This window comes from Balaenoptera physalus (assembly GCF_965194825.1).
Source record: "Balaenoptera physalus genome assembly, chromosome: 2".
NCBI lineage: Eukaryota > Metazoa > Chordata > Mammalia > Artiodactyla > Balaenopteridae > Balaenoptera > Balaenoptera physalus.
The window spans coordinates 74,413,104-74,427,365 of record NC_138883.1 but is presented as its reverse complement, the minus strand read 5'-3'; the positions used below and the strand labels follow the sequence as shown (position 1 = coordinate 74,427,365).

The 14,262-nt window shown below is 43.8% G+C and overlaps 2 protein-coding genes across 6 annotated transcripts in view; one reads left to right on the top strand and one right to left on the bottom strand.

Moving 5' to 3' along the window:
- SLC7A8 (solute carrier family 7 member 8) overlaps window positions 1-11,943 on the bottom strand; it is a 56,611-nt gene extending 44,668 nt beyond the window's left edge. The window contains exon 1 of the mRNA XM_082450635.1: window positions 11,285-11,943. Coding sequence (XP_082306761.1) covers window positions 11,285-11,435 — 151 coding nt within the window. The 5' untranslated portion in view covers window positions 11,436-11,943. The remainder of the gene's footprint in view (window positions 1-11,284) is intronic.
- The window catches only part of RNF212B (ring finger protein 212B), a 47,812-nt gene continuing 45,090 nt past the window's right edge, over window positions 11,541-14,262 (top strand). For 4 of the 5 annotated variants that reach the window (XM_082450641.1, XM_082450640.1, XM_082450645.1 and 1 more), the window contains exon 1: window positions 11,541-11,671. The gene's annotated coding sequence lies outside the window, so the exon portion shown is untranslated. The remainder of the gene's footprint in view (window positions 11,672-14,262) is intronic. The other variant, XM_082450644.1, reaches the window with a different exon arrangement.

Here is a 14,262-nt window from a genome sequence, read left to right as displayed (position 1 = left end):
TGTATTGCTTACCTGTGAAATGTCACATAGTAAACACTCTATACATATTTACTGAATAAATGATGTCTGATGTCAATCTAGAACTGATCTCCACAGAGCAATTTAATATACCTGTTTATCTGGAGCCTCCAAAAGCTTTGAAATATGTCAAGTGTGTACTGTAGGCAAATGAGTAAAGCAACCCACTCATTTCACTGCTGAGTAGACTGGCTACTATTACCATCTCCAATTTATGGGGAAAGAAAGTGGAGCAACCATTATTCTCATTTTTCCAAATGGAGAAAATGAGGGAGGTATTATTATCCCTATTTTACAGATGAAGAAACTGAGACCCAGAGAGGTAGTTATTTGCCTAAATCACAGGGTAAGTTAGTAGTAACTGGATTAGAACCTAAATCTTCTGTCACAGCCTTAAGCTTTTCCCTGAAAATTGTCAATATTACATGCTCCGCCCTATAGGCAATGAGAATGGTTCACAGAAGATGCTTATTAAAGAACTGGAACACAGATCTGATTCTTTCCTTCTATTGCAATACCACGTTCAATGATGATTTATAAAATGTTCATGTCCATTACCTTACTTGATTCTCACAGCTACTTTCTTGGGTGCACAGGGCAGGCACTATCAGCCCTATTTACCTTTGCAAAGACTGAGGTTCAGAGAGGCGAAGAGCCTTGATCAAAGTCACATACTGCATAGGTAGCAAGGCCTGGACGAGAGGCATGACCCTGGACTCCTGGCCCAAGGGTTCCTCCTACTCCAAGCTGCCTCTTCTCTACAAATCACACAACACACACCTTAACTGCAGGGCTTTTAAACTTTACACTGTCCAAATGAGGGTTATCTGGAGTGGCTTTGAAAGAGGAAAACTGGGGGCTTCCCTGGTGGCGCAGTGGTTAAGAATCCGCCTGCCAATGCAGAGGACACAGGTTCGAGCCCTGGTCTGGAAAGCTCCCACGTGCTGCGGAGCAACTAAGCCAATGCAGAGGACACAGGTTCGAGCCCTGGTCTGGAAAGCTCCCACGTGCTGCGGAGCAACTAAGCCAATGCAGAGGACACAGGTTCGAGCCCTGGTCTGGAAAGCTCCCACGTACTGCGGAGCAACTAAGCCCGCGTACCCCAACTACTGAAGCCCGCGCGCCTAGAGCCCACGCTCTGCAACAAGAGAAGCCACCGCAATGAGAAGCACACGCACCGCAAAGAAGAGTAGCCCTCGCTCGCCGCAACTAGGGAAAGCCCACGTGCAGCAATGCAGCAACGAAGACCCAACACAGCCAGAAATAAATAAATAAAATAAATAAATTTATAAAAAAAAAAAAAAAAGAAAAAGGAGAACTGGGAAAGGGCTTTTCTACCTTGGCTATGAACTTTTCTTGATGAGAGGTTGGAAGAAAGTTGATTATGGCGGGGATTTTTTTTTCTCCATTGTTTTCCTCTTAGACTCATCATCTACAAAGCCATTCAAGAATGAGATGCCCAACTGTCTGGTAGAGCCAAGGTACTGGAGGTCAGGGTTTCAATCCTCTCTTTCATCCACCCCAATTGGGAAAATAACCATCCCATCACATAGATCTCCTTTAGTGAAAAATCAGTCCTAGAATGCCTGGACAATGAGGTCCAGCTTGGCTTGTTCTGGCAAAGAAAAGCCAAGTGAACCACTCCATTAAAAAGGGGCCAAGTTGTATTAGTGGGCAAGTTGTCACTAGAAAAACTGCTGGAATTGAGAAAATCCACATTTGCCATGAATAACTGCTGACTTCACCTGTGGGCAAATACCCATGTGATTCCTATTAAGGCCTTACTCACTTCCAGGCCTGTCCATGCTAGCAGGCTGTAGCCATCAAAGAATTTCCTAGGGCGTGGAATTACAGACTTCTAATGCCCAACAGACCCTCAAATCCAAAAGGCTTTGGCCTTCCCTACTGACTCATGCTCGTCTTGGAATCTAGCCAGAGCTTCTCCTGGCCCTTGGAGATTCTGTCCTTTTCTATGATGTCCAGAGAAAGCCAAGGTGAACCTTCTTTGTGCTTCTCCCACAAAGTGGCTGGGAGGGTCTCAGGATTTTCAGGACTAGGGGAACAGCATGGAAGTAGGGTCAGCATATCGAGGCCAGGCTTTGATCCTCATGGCAGGCCTGGAATCTCACCATGTCTCTCACCCTGTGTCCACTTCCCATCAGGATTGTACAAACAGCTACCTCAGGGTGACGGCTGGTCAAGACTCCGACACACACCCTGTGGTGCTGCCATCTCCTGCCGAACAGAGATGTGGAAGGCGCTCTAGGACTCTGCTGGTTCGGATTCCATGCTAAAGAGTGAAATGGGCTCTAGACTTAGAGTCGGAGGAGCCACTGAGTTCTTGCTTTGCCACTCATAAGCCGTGTGACCTGAATTTTTCTGAGAGCCCCTACTTCATCTGTTAAATGGGAATACTTGCTCCTGCCTTGCCTACCTCACAGGGTTGCTGTGGGGATGAAAGGCGACCACACATGCGTGGAAACACTTTATAATCTGTTTAATGCCAGCAAATATAAGGAGCTACTAGGATTTATAGCGGTAGGGATAGAGATAATCTCTAGAAGACACCAATCATGGTCTTGCTTTGGAAGTTTGGCTCTGAAATAGCACTGCAGAGCCAGGACCATGAAGCATTGTCTGGGTACAATTTTTAGATGCCACAGGTGGGTGGCCAACAGGTAATTACATCTCAAGAAGTATTTATTGAGCACCCACTCTGTACACGCTTGCTTTGAAAGGTAATTGGGAAGCACTTGTTCACACATGGACTTTTAACATAATAGATGGAGCCAACCACCACCCACCAGCCATTGAAAGACAGGCATCCTGGCCTGAGGGGCTAAGAGTGCTAAGCCCTCAAAAATGACCATTAAGGATTCACATCGGGCTTCCAGCATCTCCCTGTCTGGTTGGGAAACCAGGCACCAGCAGTGAGAGCCTTTGTCTACCTCAGTGGTTCTCATCCAGCGGCAATTCTGCACCATCTCCCCACCCTCAGGGGACAATTGGTAGTGTCTGGAGACATTTTTGGCTGTCACAACTGGGGAGGGGGTGCTACTGGCATCTAATGGGTAGAGGCCAGAGATGCTGCATGGGACAGCCCCCCAAAACAACAAAGTATCTGGCCCAAAAGGTAATAGTGCCAAGGTTGAGATAAGCCTGTCATCATCTGGTTAATTCCTAAAGTCCTTTTCAAATCTGAACTTAGATGAGATTTGGGTGCTTGGTGTTTTGTTTGTTTTTTGCTAAGTGCAAAATTTATTGTTTATGAGAATAACTAATTTTTAAGCTAAAAAATTTTTTTTTCAACACACAACATTATATTTACCACCTTAACCATTTTTAAGTGTACGGTATTGTTAGGCATATTCAGGGACTTCCCTGGTGGTCCAGTGTTTAAGAGTCCACGTTTCCACTGCAGAGGGCGCAGGTTCGATCCCTGGTCGGGGAACTAAGATCCCGAATGCGGCCAAAAAAATAAAGCATATTCACGTTGCTGGCAGACAGATCTCTAATGGATGATCTGGCTTAGACTGCTATTTTTCAACGAATACTTTCTAAGCACTTACCCTGTGACAGGCTGAATACATGGGGATGTGAAAATGAGAAAGACTCAGTCCCTGCCCTCAGGGAATCGTGCGGAGAAGTGAACACGATGCAGGTGGACACAGAACTGACACCACCAAGGAGAGCAGAAGTTGCATGAGCGCAATCATGACTCATGACAAGATGTTAGGGATGGAAAAGGTCACCGGAGGAGGCTGTTCAAAAAAAGCTTCCTGGAACAGGGGAAGCACAAGAAGCTGATGAGTAAGTAGACTCAAGTCAACAGAGAGAAAAGGAAAAGCACTGGCTGCTTGATAAACAGGTCAGACTTGGGCTGAATTGGCCAGTTCTTCCCATCACCCAATCAACCTAATCTAATCTACGTTTCTAAACCAGAATTAGTGAGTGTGGAGGTGGGGTGGGAGTGGGGACTGGGGGAAGAGGGGGTGGTGGACGATGAGCTTAAGGAGAGAACGAAACTAATATTTACTGAACATATAACATAGGATACCAGCCTTATTTTAATACTCCACAAGAAATTTCTATTTTACTGATAATTAACTTGTTCCAGGTTACCACGCTTGTAAATAGAGAAGTAGTTTAAAAATCCAGGACTATCTCCAAAGCTCTTCCTGTTCTGTGATATCATCAATGATTCCTCCCTTTCCACAACATGCTGATACAAATCATGGAAAAATTCATTCTATGCTTCCTACTTCCAGCATCAGGGCCCACTTAACAAATGTCTCCTTATCCCTAAGGCAACCTGACCTGGCTGTATCAGCTGCTGAGTAAACACCCTATGCAGAATTGTACTCTAAAGGGGCAGCTAAAGCATTACGCATCTCACAGATGTACAAACAGACACCTTGAAATCTATATATAGTGAGAAAAGTACACTAACAATTCTGCAGCAATGGAACACACTCTGGGTAATCGGCCTTCACAATATGCTGCTCAGTGTGAGGTTGCCCAGAACATCTTAAGGCATAATGTGAAACTCTCTCCCCAGGAGTGACGTCACTGGTAATGCTGAAGATATTTACAGCAGAGAGCAAACCAATGGGAAGACTCATGACCATGTCGAACGATGAGGGATGAGATGCAATCGATAAAGCTTTTCAGCTCAGACTTCATTCATTCTATAAATAAAACAGCTTAAAATAGACTTGAGAGATAATTTGGCTTCTCAGAAATAAAATTTACCGGTGCTTAGCACAGGGCCTAGCACATAATGCTGAATGAGTGTTTGCGAAATGTTAAAATATGGGCCGATCCGAACCCTATGACCAGCAGCCCCTACCCCTGAGCCAGGGAGCTGTCTGCACTTTGCCATTCCAGATGTCCAGGGAGAAGAGCCGGTGGGGGGGTGAGGGTGGGGAGGGCTCTTTTGCAGGCAAGTTCTGGGAGGGGAACAAGGCATGATCCTTCTTGCTCTGTATGCTCAGCTGGGAGTTAAAAATTAGAAGGGATGGACTCCTAACTTTCTGTTGTTTGGGGTGGTTCAGAATATATTCTTGGGATTATTTGCTCATGCCTGCTTTTTTGATAACCCCTCACCACTCCCCCCAAAATAACAACCAAACAACAAGAGCAACAACAGACATTCCTGAAGCATTTCTTTGCAGGCAGCTGTGCTGCTGGATTAACCCTCAGAGGAAAGCAGAAAACCTTGGTAGCTGGGCAACTTGAAAGCCTCATCCAGTATGCCCCATACCTCCATGCCACTTCAGTAAGCTGATTTAATTCAGAAAAAGTGATACATATGGTGCTGGCCTCTCTGAGAAGGTCATCTGATCTGGGTACAGGGTGTTTTTGTTGTTGCTGCTTTTCTAAACAGAATGGGCTGTTTGGTTCTGTTTCTTGGAACATATTTTTTTACCTGCAGGGTTTCTATTTTCTTTCCCTAACCCTAAGTGTCTCCTGCTGGCTCCTGGCAGGAAGCAACAAGATCCCTGGTTCCAGCTGCCCTGAGCTCCATGCTGTGGAGCATTTTGATTAAGTCCAGTGGCTTCAGAGTTCAATGACCTGGGTGGGAATCCTGGCTCTGCCACTGTTCAGTTATCAGTTACTTGTTCATTCAATCCCATCCTTTCTATCACAGTACTTATTTCATGGGATTAGATGAGAATATTCATAAAGCACTGATCAGGTACTACGAATTGGGTGCGTAGTAGTGCCCAGGAAATGGTAGCTACTTATTATTATTATTATTACACCGCTGGGTATAGCGTTTCTCTATTCACTAAGATGTGTTTGGTTTTTTGTTTTTGTTTTTTAGTGTTTGGTTTATTTATTTATTTATGGCTGTGTTGGGTCTTCGTTTCTGTGCGAGGGCTTTCTCCAGTTGTGGTAAGCGGGGGCCACTCTTCATCGCGGTGCGGTGCGCGGGCCTCTCACTATCGCGGCCTCTCTCTTGTTGGCCTCTCACTATCGCGGCCTCTCTCTTGTTGCGGAGCACAGGCTCCAGACGCGCAGGCTCAGTAACTGTGGCTCACGAGCCCAGCTGATCCGGGCCCAGCTGATCCGCGGCACGTGGGATCTTCCCAGACCAGGGCTCGAACCCGTGTCCCCTGCATTGGCAGGCAGATTCTCAACCACTGCGCCACCAGGGAAGCCCGATGTGTTTGTTTTGACAAGTGTCCTAACTGGCTTCTGTCTCAGAGTTTTCTTTGAGAACAATGACAGTTTTAAACATGTTTTCATCATGAATGAACCAAATGCTAATCCTTCCATGTTTAAAAAAAAAAATTGAAGTACAAACTCGAGAAGCAATTTTCACACTCCAGCCTCTGGTTAACATCCAATTGACATCTGGGGGATTAGAAAGCTAATACATCAAATTAGAGACTAAAATGTAAAATTTTCTAAAGTGGTGTAAAAACACACGGGTCTGAAAATCTTTTGGACTTGAAATATTTCCAAATCAGTCCAGTGCCATTTCAGTATGGTTATACCTATAGCCACACTTCTTTGTTGACAAATAGCCTTTAAAAGAAGTTTCCCCCCAACTTTTCCAGCATCAGACATCCACGGTCTTTCCAGACTCCAATGTCAGGGTTATGGTCCTGCATGTCCCACTGCCCCACCACACAATACACACCAGCCTCCCTCCTGCCTCTCTTGGTTACCAATTAGAAACGGGGAATGGCTAAGAGCTTTGGCTGTGGAGTCAGACCATCTCAGTAGTCAGTTGTGTGATCCCAGGCAAATTACTTCCCAGCTCTGTGACTCAATTTCCCCATGTTTAAAATAGAGTTACAGAGACTTCCCTAGTGGCACAGTGGTTAAGAATCCACCTGCCAATGCAGGGGACACGGGTTCGAGCCCTGGTCCGGGAGGATCCCATGTGCTGTGGAGCAACTAAGCCTGTGCACCACAACTACTGAGCCTGCGCTCTAGAGCCCGTGAGCCACAACTACTGAGCCCACGTGCCACAACTACTGAAGCCCTAGCGCCTAGAGCCCGTGCTCCGCAACAAGAGAAGCCACCGCAATGAGAAGCCCACACACCGCAACGAAGAGTAGCCCCCGCTCGCCGCAACTAGAGAAAGCCCGCGTGCAGCAACGAAGACCCAATGCAGCCAAAAATAAAATAAATAAATAATAAATTAATTAATTAATTTAAAAAAATAAAATAGAGTTATAATACCTATTTCCATAGGACTGTAGTCAGGATTAAATAAGGTAATATATGTAAAGAGTTTATAGCACAGGAACTGGCATTTAGTAAGAGCTCAATAAATACTATTTTTTAAACATCTTGTTAGCTGAAAGAGAGTGGTCTAATAGCTAGACCTGCATCCAATATTGCTCTGCAGCAAATATACCAAGGTCCCCCATAAACATACATTGTGCTAAAACCAAAATGGTCTAACAAATCATTAATCTTTTCTGTAGCCTCTGTAGCTGAACTAGTGCCTTCAGACCTAGATTCTGGGTACATACCTAAATACGTAACTGATATAAAGTGACCTAAACAGCCAGGAACTCTGTGGGCGCCTCTACCATGGCTGCAAAGAATGCTGGTCCAGAGAGGAAAGGTGTGCATGTGGGAGAGTTAATGGGAGCGTGGTCTGTGCTGATCACATCCTGCAGGAGCTGAGCCAGCGCACCTCAGGCTCCCCAACAAGGGTTCCTGCAGCTGTACCAGAACGGTACCTTCTTCCACTCCCAGCCGATTGCTCAGTTCTCATTTATACTGGGACACTTCCTCGCCTGGAACGCAACACTAACTGCTTCATCTATAAAAACAAATAAGGACCTCTGCCCAGGATCTAAATGAAAACACCTCTTTTAGGACATGAAAATTAAAAGAGTAGAGAACAATGCTTACAAGCTTGATTCAGGATTCAGACAAGCTCTGGGTTTGAGTCTTCAATACTTTTCAGCTGTGTGACCTTCAACAAGTTCCTTGTCCCTCTGAGCCTCTATTTTCTTATCTGGAGGAAGGGCGAAGAAGTGCCTACCACACGGGATTATTGTGAGGGATAAATAAGACAATGTATGTTTGGTAACTGGACAGCGTCTGGCACATAATAAGTGTTTAATAATGACCGCTATTAACAGTAGCTTTGATGGCATCAATTAATGAATTTTGCTGCTCCTTCATACTCTCCTTAGATTTGGGGGTGACTCCACGTTCATGGAGAGATCTAAGTTCACCTGTTGCCAACAGGTTTCCTTGGCCAAGTATGTGGAGAGCAATAGCCTGGTTAGATTAGGGCACAGGTGATGTTAGAAAATTAAAAACAGGTCAACCTCATTTCCAAGTTGATGAAATTATTCCTGGCTTAAAGATATTCAAGCCAGGTTCCCAAGAGCCCTTCAGATAAATACTTTTTATTACACCTGTCTTCAGATTTTTGTCCAAGGCTCAATTAAATTCAACAGTCATTTGAGTAACTGTTTCATGTCAGGGACCCTGCTGAGCACTAAAGATTCAGAGACGTATATGACACATTTTTTTGCTCAAGGAAATAACAGTTTAGTCATTTTCCATCTACCTGCCAAATCTCCCAGAATTATCTTCTCTACTCCATCTTTCTCCATGTCCTTCAAGATGCTTCTTAATCTAGTTCTGGGTGAGAACTTCTCTCTTTGTGCTTCTCACCATTCACCTAACTTTGTCCTCCTTACACAGCTCAACCATATCATAAATTTTCAATGTTCTCTGTCTAATGCATATAAATCTCATCTCCCCAGTCAGATTATAAATAATTCTAGGGCATGAGTCTTCTATTAGTTCATTTTATGTTCTTATAACACCTGCCATTTTGTTATTCCTACTTTAAACCATCAACGATGATTGTGAGTGAAATTTTATGAGGTTTTATGAAACATAGTTTAACTTATCCCTTTAAGTCAATTGGATATGAGATAGATTTGGGGCAGTTGCTACTTTCCCATACCTCATGACCTGATTCACTTAGGAAATTTCCTTTCTCTTTTTGACTTCAAATTCTCTTCCTTCCACAGTGTTGACACTGCACATCAGATCACTGAATTCCATGTGAAAAATGCCATTTCTATTTTTGCATTTGGTCTTGAAAAAACTTGAACCACTGTCATCCACTCGGAAACCCCTCTAGAGGACAGGGCAGCTACTCAGCACATTTGTAAATCAACAGCCACACAGGAGGGGAAATGGAAAGGATTTCGTCTCCACATCACCCTAAAGGGGAAATGTGTGTCTCAGCTTAAGTGGAGATACAATCGTGACTATTAACTGTACAAGGACTCTTGCACTTTGGAAAAATATCCTGATTTCTCTGAAATCACATATTTGGGATCTCTTTTCACCATAGACTACCAGAGTTATTATTCTGGTTGCTATAATACCAATGGGAGCATTGGGACTATTCTTATTGTGAAGTGCTATCCATGAGGCTGTGGACAAATCAGTAGTAGCATTCACCCAACTAAAACTATACCTCTTATACCTGGACACTCCCATTTCTTCACAGTCTTAGACAAACGTTAAAGAAAGAGACAAAAACAAGCTCAGTATATAGGAGAATATTCTCTACCATTGAATACCTGCACATATGTAGGGGTGGGTAAGCAAGGCTGAGGCAGGAAGGAGGTCTGATTGTGCTTGTGTGTATGTGGGTGTGCACTCTGTGTATAAAACAGAACCTTCCCAAAGGGGGGAAAATTCTTAATCCTCTCAGTCAAACTGGTGAAAGAGGTAACAGGCTCTGGGCTATTTACAGACCTTAAATTGGCATGTGCTGTACATATTGAGTACTTTGCTGATCTCATTTTTTAGAGCAACCGAAATAAAGGAGAGACAGAAAAGGTAATGAGAGATTCAAATCATGACTATAATTGTTTAAAATAACATTACCTTTCTTAAAACTGTAGATGCCTGGAAAACCTCCCAGAGTCAGAGAATTAGATAAAGTGGGATTCCACTTTGAAAGCAGAGTAGAGATAACATGATGTGTGAAGGCTGGGTGTAGAGGTGAAGAGGACTATCTGAATACTGTACTGATTTTATTTGATTTCAAGGGTGTTTTCCAGTGCCGTCATTGCTCAGGTGCCAAAATGCCTCTGTGCTACCATGAGGACCATGGGGTTATCCAGGTGCTGTGGTCACCAGGACACTACATGCCTTCAAAAGGAAGTCTGCACAGAAACCTATCTGGCCTGACTGTCCCATGCCCCTTTCTCTGGGAAAAAGGTAAAGCCCTCTACCAAAGACAGCAGAAGAAACTCTCACCCTCTGCAGTGAGGACAGTTATGAGCCATTGCCCATCGATCTCTAGGGCCTCTCTGGAAAGAGGAATATGTGTTGTCTCGAGACGGAGCCATATTTGGGACCCCCCTGCCCAGTAGAGTGCAGTTAGGGGGTTGGAGTGGCCTGCACTGGCACTCTCGGGGACACTCAGGCTCCCCCAGTTTCAAAGCCTCCCAGCCGGACTCCCCATTCTAGTTATTCCCATTTCCCTTTGAGAACCTCACAGGGTCTTCCGTGGATGTTAAGAGACATGGATGTTACATGGACTCCATTAAGCAACGAGAGAAACTGCCAGCTACACATTTACAGAAAAGCAAAATCTGTCTCTTCTTTTCTTCCATAATACATTTCCTCATCTGTGAAATGGGAATAACAGCCCTATCACATGTACTTTGCCAAGAGAAAGTGCTGCATAAGGTGGAAAAGCTATAGAAAGGCAAAGCATTCTTATACTGCTGTTTGTAGCTATTTTTATTATTACACACCCCCTAGGCCCATAGTCTCATATAATGTAAACAATGAAACAGCGACTAAGTATGTCTCAAAAGCCAGTCCACAGCTGGCTAAGGAGATGGCTGCAGGAAAGCTTGTTAAAAATCTAGGTTCCCCAGCCCTACCTTAAGTCAACTTGAATCAGAACCCTCAAGTGTGGAGCCCGGAGACCTATATTTTCAACGAGCTCCCAGGCAACAATGACCATCAGCCAGGTGTGTGCCCCTATTTGCTCCATTCCGTGAACACTGGACAGAACTTCTCAGCCGGGTTTGGAGGAAGAGACGTATGACATACAGCACTTCCTATACCTCTCAAACTTGACCAGTGGGAACAGGTTACAGCACAGGTGAATGACAACTCTTTTCTAAGGGAGCAGGAAGCAGAAATAGTGCTTTATGGGGGTTGGGGGAATGAGGGGTTAAGTTTCTACAAGAGGACCACCAGACGGGGAGGAGTGGTCGGTGGGGAAAGGAATTGGACTCACCTACAATGATACCACAAGCACTGACCAATCCAATCTCTTTCTTCAGGGCCACTCCGCCCCCTCCAGAACCAGTCTCGGGGCTGGCCTCCGGCTCGCTCCCACCTGGGTGGTTCTTTTCAGTGTTGTTTCGGTGCCTGGCTCCTTTTTCCATGTTTCTCAGTAGGATTTCAACCTCCGAAAGGTATCTCTCTTTCTAATGCATATGGGTGTAAATATATTTAGAGAGAAAGCCTTTCAAATGGAGACGTCCTTTTCAGTGATGTGATAAGGACCACTCCTACCCTCTTAAAAAAAAAAAAAAAAAAAGACCCAGGCAGATAAAAGAGAAAAATGAAAATATTCCTACTCTGCCTTGACACTTTCTTGTCACTCGTGCTTACAAACAAGGTAAGTGTTGTTGGGGGCGGCAGGGGGGAGACATAGATATTTAAATATAAAAATAGAACTGTACCAGCTACTCCGGCTGGAATTCTCCTGAAAAAGGATGTAGCTCTTCAGAAACCAGGACCTTTCTGCAATGTGTACCAGGCAGTGGCTTATTTCAGATGCTTCAAAGAGGTAGTCCGGATTTCCCTCAGCTCTTCCCCTAAGAAAACAGATTGTCTTTACCTCCCCTTAGCCTTTTCTTTTATGATGAGGATAAAAGTAGTTTTCATTAACTGACAGGAAAAAAGGCAATCTTCCGGTACTCTCTTCTCTCCCAGAAACAACAACTGTGGACCCGACCGGTTTGCTCTAGGTCCTGTTTCCACCTGGCGTGGGTTGCTTTCCCCTCCCCGTCTCCTGCCTTCCGCTTTCTCCAGATGTCCTCTTCGGTCTCGCTTGTTTTCTTGTCCCTGTTTTCCTTCTTCCGATCTCCGTCCTCACGGTACAGACTGCCCCATCTCCCGTGGTTACAGGAGAGTGGCTCTGGCACAAACGAACGTGTTCCCCTTTTAGCGAGGGGTTTTATGTGCTGAGCTAGCTCCGCCCCCACCTCCTCCGTTCCTATCCATCCTCTGTCTCCTCCTTCCTGTTCAATGTAAATAGCAGCACACAGCCCCCAAAGATCACCGAGAAGATGGATTAAAAGATTTCTCTTTGTAATCGATCGGCTCTCTTTTCTCCATCTTTCTCTTTGTAAGTAGTGGAAGTATTAAAAATCCTCCCATGTCGACCGTTCCGGGAGAGTTCATGAGCTGGTATAGCATTACAGGTCTTTCAGCAGATGTGGGCTTTATAAATAAGGCACCGGTTGTGCAGACACTTTAGCACCATCAGAAATACACTGGCGAATGTATTAAAATATTTATGTCTGGAAGATTTGAGGATACAGGAGAGAAGGCTGTAGGGACATTATCTTCAAGTATCTGAAAATAGGAGGAAATTCAGGGTGGGAGAGGGGAATGGAAAGAATTAAGAATAATGGAAAAGAGGTTCATTTAGTATAATTGTGAGCAGCTGTGAAGAGTAGAGTGGAAACAAAATTACCCGGAAGAGGTGGTAGCCTCAGCGTTCGCAGCTCTTATTTAGTGTTATCTGAAACAGGGGGGGAAAAAAAAAAGACCCCCCCACTCTGGTCCCAGGAAAGAATGATACAAAATCTGGTGGAATGGGGCCTTTCACAGCTTCTAATATTTTTGCATCTATAAATTATTAGAAAGGCAGACTGGAGAGGGTATGGGGAGTTATAAGCACCTCTCTGATCATGAAGCAGATTGTTGATGTTAAGAGATGACCTATTTCCATACTGATCCTGAATCTTGGCTTCTGTGAAGAATTTTACCCAGAAACTACTGCCTTACGTGAGAGCAATGACATCTATTTATAATTGCAAAGTACTCTGAAAAAACCAGCAAGAAGCAATATAGCAGACAACACTGTAAGTCTAAAATGAAATTATTTTGAATCTGTATTACATACATTATGCAAAAGCACTTGATTTTAAAGTGAGTCTAAAAAATAAAGTTCCCCAAGCTGACCACTAAGTACAGAAATTGGCCTCACTTTTTGCAGAATGTTCCAAAAGATTTTGGATTTTAAGGGAAGTAAATAATTCCTTAAAATGGGGATGGTTGAGCTATTGTAGGAAAAGCTTTTCCACATGGGGTAAAGTCCAATCAGCAATCTTTTCCACTTCGCCCCTTGACCACTCAGCAAGTATTAAGAGGTTTCAAAGGTTAGGAGTTCAACGGCTTCTCCTTCTGCAGTTCAAGATATAGCAAATTGAAAGCCTCAGCAAAAAAAAAAAGTGGGGGTGGTGATGTAAAAAGGATTTTTAACAAAAAAAACAGACAAAGCAGGGAATATATAGCACAAAACTCCATGGGAGGGGATGAGTCACGGGAAATGAAAAAATTTTGAATTGCTTTTGGCCTTTCCTGACAATATCAGAAAGCATCAACCATCTGGTTTAAAGACTTCTGCTCAAATTTCAATGTCAAGTTATAAAACAAATAATCTTTCTGCTCTCAAACATGAGTTCCTTCAGTAATGTTTCAATTCAAATGGTGTAGATATAATATGAGATAAAACATGAATGTGATGAATTTTAGGTCTCTTGCCAAAACTGGTGCTAACTGATCACAATATGGTAAGCTTTAGCCATCTCAGCGTATGAACTAAGAAGCTAAAGGGGGAGTGGGATCAAATAGAACTTTGGGATGCAATGGTATTAAGCACACCCAATTGGAAAGAAAGTGTTTTTGAAATTTAATATTTCTATTTCTTTAGCACTTGGAGTTTATAAGTGGCTTATGATTGTCTATTAATGGTACAATGTAAAAGGTGGAAAAGCAATCTCCCCACCCCACCCCCGAAATAAACAGGACCATTTATTCATGTTATAAGGCTCCCTTCAGGTTTGGATCTTTTTGTGAAATAAATCCTAAGTGTGTCAAAATTCCACATGGTTAACATTGAACGCAGGAGAGAAAGAAAAGTCTTCGCGTGATATGTTGGGAAAAATCTACAGAAATAATTAACTGAAGGTTATTAAA